This window comes from Elaeis guineensis, chromosome 5, assembly GCF_000442705.2.
Source record: "Elaeis guineensis isolate ETL-2024a chromosome 5, EG11, whole genome shotgun sequence".
NCBI lineage: Eukaryota > Viridiplantae > Streptophyta > Magnoliopsida > Arecales > Arecaceae > Elaeis > Elaeis guineensis.
Window position 1 is genome coordinate 79,276,789 of NC_025997.2, and position 17,499 is coordinate 79,294,287.

A 17,499-nucleotide genomic window follows, 5' to 3' on the forward strand; every position below is an offset into this window, starting at 1 on the left:
TATAATCATACAATAGTAAATATAGTATAATATAATGTATCTATTATTAATTAATAATTATAATACAATATTTTGATAAAATACTATAGTAATTATTATTATTACAACATATTCAAATATTATTATATAGTATAATATTGTTATAATATATGAATGTGATATTATTATATTAGTATAATACTAGTAATAGTATTATATTATAGTATTATTTTCATGTTAATATAATGCAGTAAAGTATTGTTAATCTATAGTTTATATGTTTTGTTTTAATCTAAATATTTTGATATTTATTTCCATCTAGTTTAAAGTATTTTAATTTAAATGTAGTAACTACAAATTGGAGTATTTCGGTAGCACAAACTATTTCCCGATAAGCTTCAGAAGGTGATTTGGGGAGAAGCTCCAAATTGGAGCTTTTTCCAAGTAGAATTTTTTCAGCTTCTAGGGGGACCAGGAAGTTGTTTCAGGGTTTTTACCAAACACCCATATGTTGCCTAGAAGTGCGTTTTGGGCTCCAGAGCACTTTTGGCCCCTCAAAAGCAATCCTGAATGGGGCCTTAGTAGGTGGTCAGCATCAAATGATATCGGCCCAGCACACATGAACTCATGGCTAGTGGTTGTTGAGAGGGACAAGTGTTAACCCATGTTACCTGGCCAACTTCATGAGGTGGTGGTGCATCCATCGAAGAGACTACGGGAAAAGTTTTTTTTTTGGTGGCAGGCATTTTTTTATCATATTACCAAGTTACATTTTTCCTGCCTTTTCCCATTATCCCTCCTATACTACCCCTCAGTCAGTGAGTTTAATTTGCAATTCCAAGTAATCATTTCTGGATTAATTGGATTGATCAACAGGCCATGTGGAAAGTCAGGAGATGCCAGGGTAACAGTTTCACTTGATGATAGCTGTTGATACCATTAGAGCAGCAATACTGCAGCCAAACTGAGCCCTTGAAGAATTGGATTTGTTTTAATTGTAAACCTTGGACTGTAGAGCTAGATCAATACTTCTATTGCATAGTTTTGTCTTCCTCTTTATAGATGATTTGAAATCTATCAGTGGCATGAAGCATGTTGGTTTAAAATAAGTGAAAAAAAAGAATCTGTATCATGATGTAAAAATAAAAATGAAAAGCATGGTATGGTTACATATAGAGTTGTGCAGTTATTATTCCTTTATCATATTACTCTCTTTTCCTTCATTTTGTTCCTTCTCTAGGTTCACTTTCTCCATTCACATTTATTCCCTTCATTCTGCTTTATTTTTCTATTTTCAGCAGCCTTGTATATGGGGTGCTGTTGGGGGAGCTAATCTGGTTGGATCTGATCCTGAATAATTTCAGGATCTTTTGACCTTATTTCACCCAATTGCTATGATCATAATGATAAATCCTTGAGAGTAATTTATCTTTTTCACTGTTTAAACCATATGAATGGAGAAATCTTTGTGCAAGCCTATCTTTTGGGGATTGTCTCCATGGCTAGATGAGATCAATTCTCTAGAAAGGGTGTTAAATTTCATGATAATTAATTAGGATAAAACCTGCTAAATTTATATAGCATATATTGAGACTTGAATCTTGTTATGAGTTGGTTGAATGTAGATTGCTTTTCATTTGAAACAGAAAACACTAGTTCACATATTTATTGGAGTGTTTCAAGATGTAAACATGGCTGTGTGTCAAATATTGAGAAACAAAATGCTCTAACAAATTAACAATAATATTTAAACAAATTGCATCATGGGAATTACTCCTCATATTGGGAGTGTTCTCATAGAAGATAAAAGTTGTACGTTGTATGCCAGATCCTAAAAAAGTAAGCGATCTATTTAGGCCATCCCTTGAGATTGACCGTACTATCATATATTATCTATTGTTTGGCATTGGCCAATTGTGGCCCTCTTGAATCCTGGTTATACAGCAACCCAAGATTAGTATACTTTAGAAACTAAAAGATGTGCCATCATCATTGATCCAAGCATTTTTGGATTTTTCATTGATGATTATGTATTTATGGCTATTGAGAAGGGTTGCATAGTGGAGAATATTTTAAATTCTACATCCTTTCCTTCAAAACCAAAAAGGCAAAAATAAAAAAGGAAGGAGAGGCACAAGCCATTATTGATTATTTTGTTATCTCTAATGGACTTTATATAGCTGGATCCGTACTGAATTTTATTTAATTGTTGATAAAATGAAGTAGAGCAATGAGGTGTAAATGGTACCAAAAAACCTGATAACTTGATCTGATTATTTTTTAATAATCAGGTATTGGTCCAAAATAACCTTATTGCTTCCAAATTGGATTTTTATATATAGGATCTGATTTCTTATCAGATCTGACTTGGATATCTATGAAATATATGTAATATGAGAATATAAAGAGGATTAGCTGTATGACATCCATTAATTCCTTTTCTCCACATCTGAATCTATGTTTTTAATCTCATGCATGGTTTTCTTAACTCTTCTGCATTGCTATTTCAATTCCCAAATGCTAACACTTAGATTTTGATTTTGTTTGAGGCAGATCGAATATAAATGGAAACCTAAGTCTGTTCCTGAAGTGATTTGATTTTTTGAAACCAATAAGTTACTTCCTGTATTTCGATGCTTGTTGTACTTAATATTTTTCAGGTCACCACCTAATTAAGTATTAAAATGTGAAAATAATAACATGAAGAAACATAAGATAAAATCATGTGCTGAATTGAATCTAAAAAAAGCTTGAATGCAAACTCGAATCCGACTATTTATTGGGCTTGGATTTAAGTTCAGAGCTTCCTCATTTTTTGTGGATCTGAATCTGAATCCGAACTCAATTTGTCTTATCGAGTTTGGATGTGGATATAGCATGGAATGCACCCCCATCTGACCCATTTAGAGCCCTAGATCCTTATTCTAAATCACTCTGAAATTTTTAATGTATTTTTCATGCAGACAAGCAATCATTTTCGTCTACCCACTCGCATTGCACAGGAATATCATGTTCTTATTGCTTCAACTGCTAATTCTCATCTACGAAGCACCTTTTTTTTCTTTAATTTTATATATTGTGGGGTAATAAATCTCATAAATGTATGTCTCAATTTCTTGTGTTGAGTTGATAACTTAAAGAATGTATCTAATATGTTGAATACATTGGCTATCTTTATTAGGTCATAAAGTACACAGAAGGCTTGTGTTGGGTTATGCACTATTACTATGAAGGGGTTTGCTCATGGCAATGGTGAGCATGTTCAACCATTATTTAAGTTTGTTAATTGTCCTGCCTTGAGATTTAAACAGATCTGCATTATGAGATTCCTTTTTTTAACAAAACATCACTTCTGATAACTCTAGGAAGTGATAATTTTTTTAAACCTGACTTGTAGTATTCAGAAGCTACATGTTTACATATTCCTATCTGTGTGGGTTAAAATCTTCATGTGAAAACTCTTTACCTTTTTTGCTTCATTGGCTTCAAAAACTTGCTCCATCTCCTAATATTGGAAGTCTCTGAGTTTTGTTAGATGCCACTTTTTATTGCTGGTTCTACCTAAACAATTCACAAGTCCAATAATCATATTTATGTCGTTCTTGAGCTGTCACAAGAGTCCTTCTATTCGTTTTCACAAAATATTGTTACACATTTGCTATTCATTTTGTATAATTTTTTATGGTCACAACTGTCTCATGCACTTGAAGCCATCGTTTTCCTGCTGTCTCATAATGGTTTGTTTCAGCTTCTATGATTATTCATGATGTCCTATAGTTGTGAAAGCTAAGAAGTTATAATTCGTTTGATGATAGTGTCTGCTGATGATCGCTACATTTCTGTTGCATGAGAATCCTTTGCTGTTTTCTCGTTAAGGCTTGGAGGTAGATGTGAAATGCATGTGAAAGATGTAATGAACATAAGAAGAATACAAGAAGTACAAATTATTGAAATTTATTGAGCACCAAATAATTAAATTAAAACAAGACAGAAAGTAAAAATATTGTTAGAGAAAATAAAATAAAAATATGAAATATAAAATAAATGACAAATCAAGTAATCAACTAAAAACAAAAAATAAATAAAATAAAATAAACTTAAACTTAAAATTTGAAGAATATGTAGGAACTTTATGAATGAGACATGGATATTCAAATTGATGGGCAAGGAGGAGAGACTGTGGGAGTGGGAAACCAAGGGAGAGGGGCCAGAGAGGAGGGCTGTGGCTGGTGGGTAGAGAGACCAGGGGGATGGGTTGGGAAGAGTAGTTTTGGGGTGTTTTTTCTTTTTTGGGGGGGGGGGGGGGAGCATGCCACTGAAGATATAAACTAAATCAGGTCAAATAATGGCCAAGTGAAGGAGATAATTATGCAATTGAGGGATAAAAATAAGACATTTTTTGAATGTTTACTTAAAATAGCACCTTAATTTATTTTTGAGATAGTGTTTTTCTGGAAAGACCAAGGATATTTTGGTAAAAAAAATTTGATAGGCAGAATCTACTCATCATATTCCTCTCATTTTATGATATATTATGGACTTCCGAATTGTTCAAAAAAATTATGTGCTTTATATATTCCATACTTTGACTATTAAATATCAAATACATTACATTTTGTTCTTGTAGCATGTAATAACACAGTCAAAAGCAGTAGGCTCCTGCTTTTGCAGACACTGCATCAGCTTTTCTTTTCTCTTTTTTTTTTGGGTGCTGGGTTTTGTGTTGGGGGGAGGGTGTGTGGACAGCGCAAGCGAGTGAGAGAGGGTGAGATCACAATAAGGAAAGAACAAGGGAACAAGCTTGTTTTGGTATTGTGCTTTAGCAGAAATTCTAGGTAGCAAGTTTTCAAGATGTATGGTTATAAGATTTGGATATGACACAGAGTTTTAGTTGTGATCTGAACTGAGTATTGGTCAAAGCCATCTGATACAAAAACAAGCCAATATCAGAAAATTTTTGGTTCATCTAATGTATCAAGATATACTGAAAGCTTTTTTGCTTATCTGACCAACTCGGCTAGGTTTTGACTCGGATGTGCAGTATTTGGACTATGTATTTGCATTTTAAATAGTAAATTTTAAAATAGATAAGTTTGCCTTCCTGGTTGTTTTGCGTAATGTGCTACAGTAATTTGTTTGACAAGATCTGGCTTCTTTAGCAAACATGTGGGTGAATCTAGAGAGCATGACTAATAAAACTTTGGGTACATATTTCGTGTTTATGTCACAAACCAAGAAAGACCATATCAAGTTTTCTTTTGTGTTTAAAAAATTATGTAACTTTCCAAACTGCATTTTTACATTTTACTGTTGTAACTCAGCACTTATTTTTTTCTCCCTTGTCATCCAGGTTTTATCCTTACCATTATGCACCTTTTGCATCTGACCTGAAGGATTTAGGTCAATTGAATATAAGCTTTCAACTTGGTGCACCTTTTAAACCTTTCAATCAGCTAATGGGGGTGTTTCCATCTGCAAGGTTAAGTTCATCAAATATTTTTGTTTTGAGTTTCAAATTATATCATGTTGAAGGCTGGCTGAAGTGGTCCAGACATTTGCAGTTCCCATGCTCTTCCTTTGCACTATAGGCGATTGATGACTGATCCAAACTCTCCCATAGTTGATTTCTATCCAACTGGTAATGTTTTATATTCACATCGTGGTCTTTACTCTTGTTTAAGATCTAAGACATTTCTTGTGCTTTTACTCTGTTGGCCAGATTTTGAGGTAGATATGAATGGGAAGAGATATTCTTGGCAGGTAGAACTATAGCATTGTTGCATTGATCTGTATTTTTCTTGAGTTAACTTTTTTTCACCCCCTCTCTCTCTCATTTAATTATGTTGTTGGGGTAATGTTGATGCTTTCTATTTTCAGGGTGTTGTAAAACTGCCTTTTATTGATGAGGGTCGGTTACTTGCTGAGATTGAAAAAGTGGAGCATACTTTAACGGTATAACTGACACCTGCTATTGTACTAGATACAACTTAGTTCATGAGAAGAAAAAAACTACTTTTTCAAAATAATCTAAATATTGTTGCTTTTTCCCCTTGTGTAGGAGGAGGAAGTGCGTCGAAACAGTATCATGTCTGACATGCTTTTTGTAAATGTTTCTCACCCTCTCTCTCCATATATATTTTCTCTTAGTAGCAATTCTGGACAACTGTCAGAGAAAGAGCGTGCTGAAGTGAAAGAAAAACTTGACCCTGGAGCCAGGTAAGTCTGCCAAGCTTAAATTATGCCCCAACTCAAGGAAAATGGAAAAGAGTGTTGAATACTTGCAAGAGAAGTTTTAAGGTTAAATTCATGTCAACTGATGTTGGTACCATTTTGGTACATGTTGAGTTATTTTGAAAAAAGAATAATAATTAATTTAAGAAGTTTGGTAGAAAATAGAGAATGCACTTTGTATTTGCCATTTTTGCTTTTTATACTATTTTCAATTTTTTACTTATGAACCTATTAAAATAAAAAGACATGTATGGTTCTATTGATTTTGAAATAAATTCATCTGATACATGTTCAGGCTGAATACGTACTGTTATACATTCCATTCTATCAACTAACTAAGATCAATTGCTCTTCAGTAGTCTCATTTGTGCCATGCTCGGTGTAGGTGCATGTCTGGACCCTCCTTATGTGTGATATATTGGTTATCCAATTTAGATCCTGCAAGATCAGAATTACATTGGGTTACTAAAACTTGTTCTAATATGGTTTTGGGATCCATATTGAAAAGTCAGACTTAGATTGGATAATCTTGTAATAGGACTCTAAGCCACCAATATATTTAGCAAAGTATTAGTTATGCAAGTTAGTTCAAGGAATCCTTTGACATGTTGACTTTGCAGCCTAGGAAATAATTAGTCCAGGCACTAGAAGATCTTTTTGAAAGATGACAACCAGGACCCCTCAAAATGATTTCTGACAGGCACTTTCATAATCAGGGATTGACAGCCAAACTCATCAAACTTTTGATTGATGTATTCTATATAAATCATTGTTCTAGTGAATACTTGTTAAATGAGAACTTGAGACCATATTAGAAAGTTTGTTCTGTCGATGAGTGCAACAATCATCAGTTTTTTCGATTTCATTCATGATTACCAATGTTAGAGTTCACATCTAAATGACTTCAACTCCAAAAGAATCACCTTTACTCCTCAGGACAAACATTTCAACAATGAGATTGGTGCAGGAGAGTCTTATGTCACTGTTTTTGGGATGTGAAAGCATCCTACTCTATCTGTCAATGGTTAGGGTTCAACCTGACTCGACCTGTAACCCGACCCATTACCTGAGTTGACTTGACCCAAGATGAGGACCTAATTACCCGACCTTTAATCCAATTTGACAAACATCATCTCCTCTCTTCTACATGATTGGGGTTACTGCAAACTTCGATTTGAGGCTGAGGTAGGAGTAAACGGTGGAGAGGTTGGTGTGAGTGGTGGAGTCGTGGACAGTGGTGGTGGCAGTGAAGCGGGATGGGTAGGAGTGAAGAGGGAAAGGGTGAAGGGTGGTGGAGTGGAGTCTGGCGAGGTATTGGAAGAGGGTGGCAAGGGGACAAGGAAACTGTGGGGACGTGGGTGTGACCAAGGAGTGACTCCCTGAGGTGGTTGAGGGCAGGGAGGTGTCTGGAGATGGTGTCCATGTAGTGAGGAGGTGGTGGTGGTAGCACAACCTCCATGGGAGACCAGAGGCAGTGGAGAAGAGAGTGGCGCATGTTTCCATGGGCGGCAGAGGTGGAGGAGATGAGGGAGCTGGGAGAATAGAGAGAAGATGTTGCAGCATGTCTCTCTTTGCAATGACATCTCGATTTTGAGTTGGGTTCTCAGGTAAGGGCAGGTGCCAGTTGGGTTGGCTTTTGGGTCAGCTCCGGTCCTGACATGACCCATTGACTGGTTCACATCCTATATTATAGTCATTAGTATGCTTGATGGACTGCCTTCCTGCAATAGCTTAGGCAGTCATGCTAATCAAGTATGTAATTGGTTCTGCAATGACAGGGAAAGCTTGAACTAAGGTTTTGCATTGAACAAAAATTTGCAGTCATTCTTCTTACAGTGTAGATTCCAAACATCAGTTACTAGTTGAGATGTGGACTATGAGTCTTCATATGAGCAGCATAAATCAAATTTTCTGTATGTCCAGGTTGTGCGACCTCTCCTTTCAGCGGATAGTTGGTGGTATTCTAGCTTTTGAACAACAAATCTCTTGGGCCAAGTACTCAGATTCCCCTTTCAAGTTTTGATGCTATATGGGTTCAGCAATATTATTTATCAGGAATGAGAGAAGGGAGAAAAGGAAAGACCATTCCTCGTGCAGAAATGTACTTCATTCTTCAAGTTATAGTTGTGGTATTGAAAATAAGTTGTTATTAAGGTGCTCTGGTTTTTCTATTGTTGGATTTTGGAACCCCACCCCTCTCTCTCTCTCACTATTTTTCACTCTAGGTTGTTCCAGTAAGAAGGGGAATCATAGAATGACTAATTTGAGCAATATAATCCTCTGCTTATATGCTGGATTGTATCACCTGAACTGCTGGATGGACATTCTGATTTGATGATTTGGTGAAGATACACTATTTCTGGTGTTCCTGTTAATCTCCTTATTGAGATATAGTGAGATTACGTATTCAGCATTTAGTGTGCGGTTGGGATTTATGATGAGTGCTGATGTGCTGGATGATGAAGTTTCTAAGGTTTTACGTCCTGGTGGAATGGGGGGCATCTTAGCCATCCTATCATGTTTCTATGAGAAAATAGGACCGGATGGGGTCTGGACTCCAAAATCCATCTATACGGAGAGAGAAGAGGAAAGAAAGAAAGGAAGATGAATAAAGGAAAAAAGGTGAAAAGGAAAGAAGAAAAATGAAAGAAAGAAAGGGAGAAGAAAAAGAGAAGAAGGAAGAAAGGAAAGAGAAAGAAGAAGAAAAAGGGAATAAGAAAAAGAAAAAGGAAGGAAAGAAAGGTGAAGAAAAAGAAAGAAAAAGAGAGAGAAAATAGAAAAATAAAGGAAAGAAGGGGAGAGAGACGGGATATCTATCGGGATGCATGATTGGGGCTATGTCAGGACGGGACCGTAGGACATTCCGTTCAATGGAGATACCAGGACACCTCTGTCCCATGGGATTTAAAACCTTGAAAGTTCTTTTGTTTGTTGAAACCTAATTTAAATCTAGTATAATTTTAAATATTGCTGTCTTTTACCTTTGTTTTTGATTAGATTCCATGGCTGGGATTTAAACATCCTCAAGTTGGATTATTATAACATTTAATTAATAAGCCACATTAGCCCCTCAATTGAGTGGTTGCTCAAATGGTACAGGTGGTACCAAGGTTTGCCGAAGTGGTACTAGGGCTCATATTGGCCAATGACTAGGTCAGTATGGTATGGGTTTGTATCATGCTGTTCTTAGACATACATACACAAAGGGGGAGAGGGAGGAGGGAGAGGAAGAGAGAGGGGGGAGGAGGCTTACGAGTGAAGAGGGAGACTAGCAAGATCGAAACAAACCTGCATCCATATTGTCTTTCTTAGAGTAAACCAATCCTACCAACTTGATCTGCCTCCAATGACATGACCTGACAATTTTTGACTATACATGAGCATTGGGCCGTGCTTGGCACAGCTTGGCCCAGGCCCATCAGGCCAAGGTCCAAACGGGTCATACCAGGCATGGTCCATCAAGTAAACGGGCTGTGCTAGGCACGATCTGTTTACCCTGAACCTCGGCCTGGCACGGTCCTAGGCTTGGGGTCTGACGGGCCGTGCCAGGCACAGCTGGTGGCCATCAGGCGGCACACGGGCTTGATGGGTGGCCCATTTTTTTCTTTTCTTTTTTTTTTTTTTAAAAAGATACCCAAATGGGTCGGCCCGTTTAAGGCCGTTATGGGCCGTGCCTAGCACGGCCCATTTAAGGATGTTACGGGCCAAGCACAGCTCGTAACGGCTAATTCAATTTTTTTTTTTATTTTTTGGATTGGATAATGGCTAGTTTTTTGGTTTTTTATCATTTTAATCCCTCTAACAGCCATAAAATGGCTAGTTTTAGGGATAATTTGGGAAAATAAAAATGTTAGGATTCCACAGTTTTACATTTTTTGTTTTCTTTAGTCCAGGAGTCCTTAATTTCTTCTCTCTCTTTACACACACACACACATATATATAGTAAGATATGATTGGTAAATGAGCTGTATGAATTTAGAGCAAGCATTACTTTTATATTAAAAGAAAAAATAGAAAAGTCTCTCCAATATGGCATCGGCCTCTACTTTTAGGTGCGCCAACGTGCACATATAAATTGTTGTGCGGATTCCGTACTAGCTGTTATGTCCTAACTAGCCGTTAGGCGTTCTTCAAATGTTCGATGACGGTTCCAACGGCTAATAATGAGCAGATCTGCCCACGTGTCATTTATAAACTTTCCTATGAGTTTGATGAATTCTTCTATTGCTTAAATTGTATGTTAAGGAAAGAAAATTATATGTTATTAGATTTACCTGACATCTTGAAAGAGGCCAAGTATAGTTATAGATGAATTGAGTTGAGTTCAATGTGAGATTAACTTGTCGTGGCTTATTCTCTCGAGACCATCAAAATTTTCTATAACCAAACAGATGAATTTAAAAGGTTTATGGGCTGGCAAGAAATCATCGGGGTTAGTACTAAAGTTGTTAAAATCTCGGGATTGTGTGTTGGTTGATTGAGGCTCAATAAATTATGCAAACAAATCCCTTGTAGGGGTGGGCAAGGAGAGGCATCCTCGTAATTAGATTTATCTTTGTAACTTTTTAGATTTACTTTTTAATTATTGAGGTGAGTCACCTCAATTTCTTCTCTCTTTCTCATTATATTCGGAGGTCAGGTCTAGCCTCCCTCCCTCCCTCTTTTATACCGTTTTGATTGTTATTAATAAACCGATAGGGGTCCACGCCAAACCTCCCATCATTACAAGGTGATTTTTTGTTTTTGCAAAAAAAATCCCACTTCTATTTTTAATTTTACTCAACACTTTTATAATTTATAAAAAAATTATATTTTTTTAATTAAAAAAAAGGGTCGGGCCAGCACGCGTGCCATGCCTGGCCCGCGGGCCGTGCCAGCCCAGGCCCTTATGGGCTGTGCCGGGCTTGGACCGCGGGCCGCAAATCCTCAGTCTAGCCCGGCCCCTTTAAAGGGGCCGTGCCTGGCACGACCCGTTTCGGGCAACAGGCCGGCCCATTAGAAGGGACTGGGCTAGGCCGTGTAATGGGCGGCCCAGCCCGTTGCCTATGTCTATCCTTGACAACCATCTTTTGACATGGCAAAGAAAAATGATCAATCAAAACAAGAACAACAAACTCATTGGAGCACCAAATCTCAATATTTCAGCGATCTCCGAAGTCACACTATGAATACAGTAGCTTTTCTCTTCAAGAAAGACTCCATCAAAGGAGACCAAATCTAGGGTTTTCTTTGCTTTCTTCTGGCTTGTGGAGAGGAAGAAGACAATGAGAAACTATTATGTTCCGATGTGCCGTGGATCAACATTTTTGTGTGCTTTGTAGAGAGTGAGTGAGATAGATTTGGCAGGGGGTGGGGGAGGAGGCGTCAAAGAGATGTTCATCGAACAAGAGAGCCTTTGAGTGCTCAAACCTTTGAATGTGGATCGTTGAGAGGGATCTATAACCGAACCAATCCGATCTGCTGAATCATTTTGACTTGATGTCATTTTGGTTTGGTATAGGCTGAGCTGCCTAATTCGAGATGGTTCAGCTATCGCTGGGTGTTATTGCCCTCACTTACTGCTCTTTTTCTCTTTCCCCCGTTTTTGTATTTTGTTATGTCTTTACATCTTTGCTTGTTTTATTAACTTTGTTTTATTCATTGGAATGTGCATTGGAATGGAACGATGATTTTCAACTTTGGTTCCATTCAAATATTTGGTATGACAACATAGAATGGAATCACATCTTCTTTGGAGTCGTGAAAGAATGATGATTCCACTTGTACAAGGGAGGAATGGTCATTCCCAAGATGGAAGTAAACAATATTGTTGGTAACAAACGAACTAACAATATTTATGGTAAAAATAGTAACAAATATTATGTTCAATATGAGTTAGTCATAGATGATTATGATATAAAATAAAAATAAGTAATTAATAAGTATTTCATTAAATTACAAAATAGTGAAAATATCAAGTAGCATGCATTTTAGGACTTGTTTGGTTCGCAGGACGATTTTTTTTTTGAGAAGTTACTTCCTGAAAATATAATGTTAGAGAATACAGTTTTGGTATGTTTGATTGATCATGAAAAATTGGCTTATTCCAGAGTGGTTTATATTTGATTGAGCATATATTTTTCTAGAAAAACTGTATAAAATATCTATTATTACCATTAATAGATATAAGACCATATTTTTTTTCTCACAAACTCTGTATAAATATAAATATAAATATAAATATAAATATAAATATAAATATAAATATAAATATAAATATAAATATAAATATAAATATAAATGTAAATGTAAATGTAAATGTAAATGTAAATGTAAATGTAAATGTAAATGTAAATATAATATAATATAATATAACATTAGATCATAATAACTTATTATATTAATACAACATTAATATATATGCATTGATATAATATTATAATATTAATATTTTAATATAACAAATTTATTAATATAGATATTCATATAATATTAATATAAATATTAATATGTTAATATTAATAAACATATCACATTAGTATAAATATTAAATACATATTATAAATATTAAAATAATATTTTTATTAATATAATATTATAAATATATATTAATACGGCATTAATGTATTATAAATATTATAATATTTATATTAATATTAGCGTAGCATTAATATAATATTAGATTAATTTTTTATAACAATGGCATTAGAAAGATAATTTTGGAAAGAAAAAAAGGACAATCAATTATCATCTCATGGGATGTCCCAAAATCCACCTCCTCCATGGGTTTATACTTTTCAAGAAATGTGGGAAGTGCCTTTCCATGAGAATCTTTTTATATTCTCTATTCTCTTAAAACTCCAATCAAACAAGGGGACTCTCGCTGACTTTTCAGGAGTTGCCACTTCCCCCATTGACTACCAGCGAACCAAACGAGTCCTTAGTATTATATTAAATCTAAGATATAAAAAAATAATTATTAAGAATAGAAATATAGAAAACAAAGAGCATAAATTATAAGCCGTAATAATCAAAGGACAAACCAAAGGAATAGGATGCCTTCCAAAGGAATTATAGGGATCATTATTATAAAATTGATTCTATCTCTTAGGTAACGATCTATTTAAAAGTAATATAAATTTGTTATAATTTAAAATATAGCTAGTTAAATTGAACATTGGAACTCCACCGCTATTCTTTTTTCATACATTCCTTTGTTTCATTTTTGAACTGTGGAACAGGAATTGCGTTTCTGACTCCCCTCCTTGTGTTCCCATTCCATTGCAATTCTTTTTTCATTCCTGTGAACCAAAAGCAGCATAATTGTTTATAACTTTGTTGAATATTCCCACAAATACTGCTGTTAATGTTTAATTAAGTCCAGATTTCACACAGCTGTACATATATCAAAATATTTGCTATCTGTTGGTTCAGCATAATTCTTTGTTTCTTGCTTCCTATTGCTGAAAGTCAGTCCTGAAATTTCAGATTAATTAGAACCCTAGTGTTCCCTTTTAAAGGGCCTCTGTATCTGCTACTATGTAGACCTAACCCTAGAGCTACATCATTTCTGATGTACTATCTGCATCATTGTGTCTTCTGTTGTCATGTCCGAATGCCTTCTCATTTATCCTCTGTTGACTCACTTGTGATGAGAAAAATGAAAAGGGCTTGGTTTATTTGGAGATTTTGTGATACATGTTACCAAGCGAGCTTCGTCAATTTGCAATGATTTTTCTTCTGAAGAAAATTTATGCTATTTTTATAAAAACAGAATTGTTAATAGATGAGTCTATTTGGTTTCCTTTATAGTTGACTCCACTTATATCTGCAGCGGTGGAATGAATGGATATTTGTCCCTTTGTGATGGAGATCCATGCCCTCCTGTCTTCAGGTCTCCTGTTAAAGGAATGGAAGATATAATGGATAATCAAGTCATGTAAGCAATGTCTCTAATCTGTAAAATGACAGAATCCTTACTAATGCTATTTGCAAATTTGCATTCATGACCTTTCCGTTTTCTCAGATGTTCTGTATACAAACTTCCGGATGCACATAAACATATCACTAAACCACCACAAGGTGTCATTTTCCCAAAGAAGGTACGCATTTTTACTTAAGATTTTTTTTTCCAGTGATTTGATATTTTTAATACGAAATTTAATGGGCTTATTTATCAAACTGTATGCTATATATATGTGTGCACACGCACGCACGCATGCGTATGTATATATATACATATATACATACATACATACTTTCATATACATATATGTACACACACACACATACATATACATATATATGTGTGTGTGTGTGTCTATATATATATATATATATATATATATATATATATATATATATATATGTATATATAATGTATATATCTATGTATGTGTGTATGTATGTATGTATATATTTATATATGCGTGTGTGCGTGCGAGTAGTGGAGGGAGATGTCATATTTGTGTATAAGTAATATTTGACCTGAGGGCATGTTTGGTTATTTGATAAGAGGCAAAAGTTGAGGCCCACCTCTGGTCACTTTGGGCCTTCCCTCTATGAAGTCACCAAGTGTGTTTTTAGTTATAGTTTGCTGAACTGGAAAGAAGTCTTGTTGAACAGGCCCAAATGCAGTTAAATGTTCACTTTGCGCAACCAGGCAATCTTATTTTTGTGTCTCCTTTCCATATTGCTAGCCAATGATTGGTCAAACCTAAGTTGTTTCAACTTGATTGACGAGTTCTGAGTTTGAAGGGTTGTTGCGTCTATTTTGATATGCTCATTTGAATATGGTCTCTGCTGTTTTCTTAACCAGAGCCACATCATGTAATTGGGAGAAATGATACTCCAGTGTTTTTACTTTCCTCTTCCCTTCAAGTAATTGCAATTTAAAGTATTAATTGTCTTCTGGTTGCAGACTGTTACGGCTGGTGATTTGAAGCCACCACCTGTCCTATGGCACGAAGATACTGGCAGGAAGCCATTTGAAAATGGAAGGTGAGTAGCTGGTGAACTGTATTTGGAATGCTATACCTAACTTAATTTTCTGTACTGTTTCGTCAAGCATATGCTTCCATTCTAATGATAAACTGAAGGCTTAAGAAGAAACTTCATCTAATGATGTGTGTGTGTGTGTGTGTGTGAGAGAGAGAGAGAGAGAGAGATTAGAAAGACTTGGTGCTGTTGGTTTCTTCTGACACGACCTTCTCTTGATCAGGCAAAATCCTCCAGGGACTATTTCAGGCCGACAACTTGGAGCAGCAGCTCATCGGCTCGTCATGAACAGTTTACAGATTAGTGCAGACCGTAATGGTGGTGAAGCAAGTTATGCTCCACCATCATATGAGATGGCGGCAAATGGTGGACTATATTCAAATGGCAGAGACCATTTTATAGACCGGCGAACAGCTGTTGGGGTAGACCATCAAGTTAGTAATGCACAGTGGTATGGTCCTGGTAACCATTTAGGTAACAGTCATGGGCAGTGGTATGCTTCTTCGATGCCGAATCATCATCAATATGAAAGATCTGTATCACATCACTATGAAAGAGATCAACAGGTTAGGTCGCATTATACCGCAAATGGAAGACACAGCCAACCTGATGTGAGAGGAAGAGTTCCTGTGCAAAGCTATCCTCAAAATGGAGGTTACCCTTATCATTCAGTAAATAGATCTGCAGCACCACCACCAATTCCAGGACCCTATGGTCATCCAGGGGCTGTATATCATGGTGGCTATGGGGGCTATCCAAATTATGGAGCAGAGCAGTGGGAGCAACGGCGTGATCCCAGGAGGGGGCTCCTGTCATCTCAACCTGCAGTTGGAAGAGGTTATACGCATAACCAACAAAGTACTAATCGTTTTGCAGCTTTAGATAGAGGCTCAAACCGAAGGCCTCCACCACCACCAGGGTATGGCCGATATTAGGTTTATACTCGACATCAGCGCTTTGGGTGCGCCAACGTCATGTGGGTAATGTTGTAAGATAGCAGATCATCCAATTTTAGTCAAGGCTTCTCTTATTTAGGCAATTTGCTTGTCTGTATTCTGCTGTTAGCTCTGAATCGCCATCAGTAGTGTTCCTTCTGAAAAATCAGCGAGGCTTATATTTTAGTATTATTTGGGATGCCACCTTAAATTGGTCTGGCATCATCTCCATGTCTCTTGTTTCTTTTGATAAAATTGATTTGTTCTCCATAATGAAGTATGCTTATGTTAATCAATCATATCTTTACAGGCCTGCATGGTGAGGCTTATGTTAATCAATCATATCTTTACAGGCCTGCATGGTGAGGCTGACACTCGTATAAGTTATCTGAATTCCAAGTTCTAGTAATTCTAGCATCAAATCCAAATTCACAGGGAAGAACTCTATAAAGTGGATAGCCAAGCTGAATAAAGAGATCAAAAAAGCTGAATGAAAAGGTGGGTGTTTATCCATGGATTACGGGGATGGTGGGTTCGCAGCGTCCTTCCTGAATTCCTTAAATGCTCCTACGCATCTGTTTCTCATATACTATCATTACTGTGGGGACGGTATTTACGGGTGCAGTGTGTGCAGGGTGAGAATGTTTCTCACTTGTAGAAGGAATAAAAATTCTGTGGGGGGCCCTGTAATATGTTATATAAAAGTTCCCTTATGGTTCCCAATCATACCTGCAATAGCTTTTTTTCAGAAAATGTGACAGATAACCTGCCGGTCCACCACTCGGTTCGCCAATCCTTTGTGATCAGGGATTGATGCAGGTAGGTGGCGACAGTTCTTATCTACTGATTCAATCAATCACTTCCACCAAGGACAAGCGAACAGAGAGACAAATGGATGGGTGATTTTTAGCAAGGATGGAAACCTGAAACAAGGAAGTTCGTGGAATATGAAAAATGCTTTTTAAATCAACTAGATATGTTGATTTAGGAGGTGAAAATTTTTTGTTACCAAGATTGAGCACCATAGCACTACTGTGAAAGAAAAGAATTTGCTTACATGAGTAGGTTACCAAAGTTTTGTCCTTAATCATCTTCAATGCAAACTCCTTTGAGGCCTGACAAAGAAAAGCTCCACTGCGGCTGTGATGTTGCTCACACAAAAGTTACACGACGATTTGATGTTACTATTGTTTTGATCGTTGGCCTTCTGTACATGATTCTGATGTCGTTCATGGGATGCAAAAGTTAAACGCTAGTTTCTATGACCAATAAGAGTTTTCTGTTGAGGAATCAACTGGCACTTTGTCCCTAATGAGTGATTTCTGCTACGTCAGTATGCGCTCAATACAAATCTTAATAATTTGACACCCAACTGGTA

At 36.3% G+C, this 17,499-nt stretch overlaps 1 protein-coding gene across 2 annotated transcripts in view; it reads left to right on the forward strand.

Annotated features, from left to right (window-relative positions):
* LOC105035524 (5'-3' exoribonuclease 3) overlaps window positions 1–16,352 on the forward strand; it is a 33,515-nt gene extending 17,163 nt beyond the window's left edge. For both annotated transcript variants that reach the window (XM_010911106.4, XM_010911107.4), the window contains 10 exons: window positions 3,161–3,231; window positions 5,330–5,458; window positions 5,541–5,617; window positions 5,699–5,739; window positions 5,857–5,931; window positions 6,038–6,195; window positions 14,024–14,128; window positions 14,216–14,291; window positions 15,110–15,189; window positions 15,410–16,352. In XM_010911106.4, the coding sequence (XP_010909408.1) occupies window positions 3,161–3,231; window positions 5,330–5,458; window positions 5,541–5,617; window positions 5,699–5,739; window positions 5,857–5,931; window positions 6,038–6,195; window positions 14,024–14,128; window positions 14,216–14,291; window positions 15,110–15,189; window positions 15,410–16,121 (1,524 nt within the window). In that variant the 3' untranslated portion in view covers window positions 16,122–16,352. The remainder of the gene's footprint in view (window positions 1–3,160; window positions 3,232–5,329; window positions 5,459–5,540; window positions 5,618–5,698; window positions 5,740–5,856; window positions 5,932–6,037; window positions 6,196–14,023; window positions 14,129–14,215; window positions 14,292–15,109; window positions 15,190–15,409) is intronic.
* The last annotated feature ends 1,147 nt before the right edge of the window (window positions 16,353–17,499 follow it).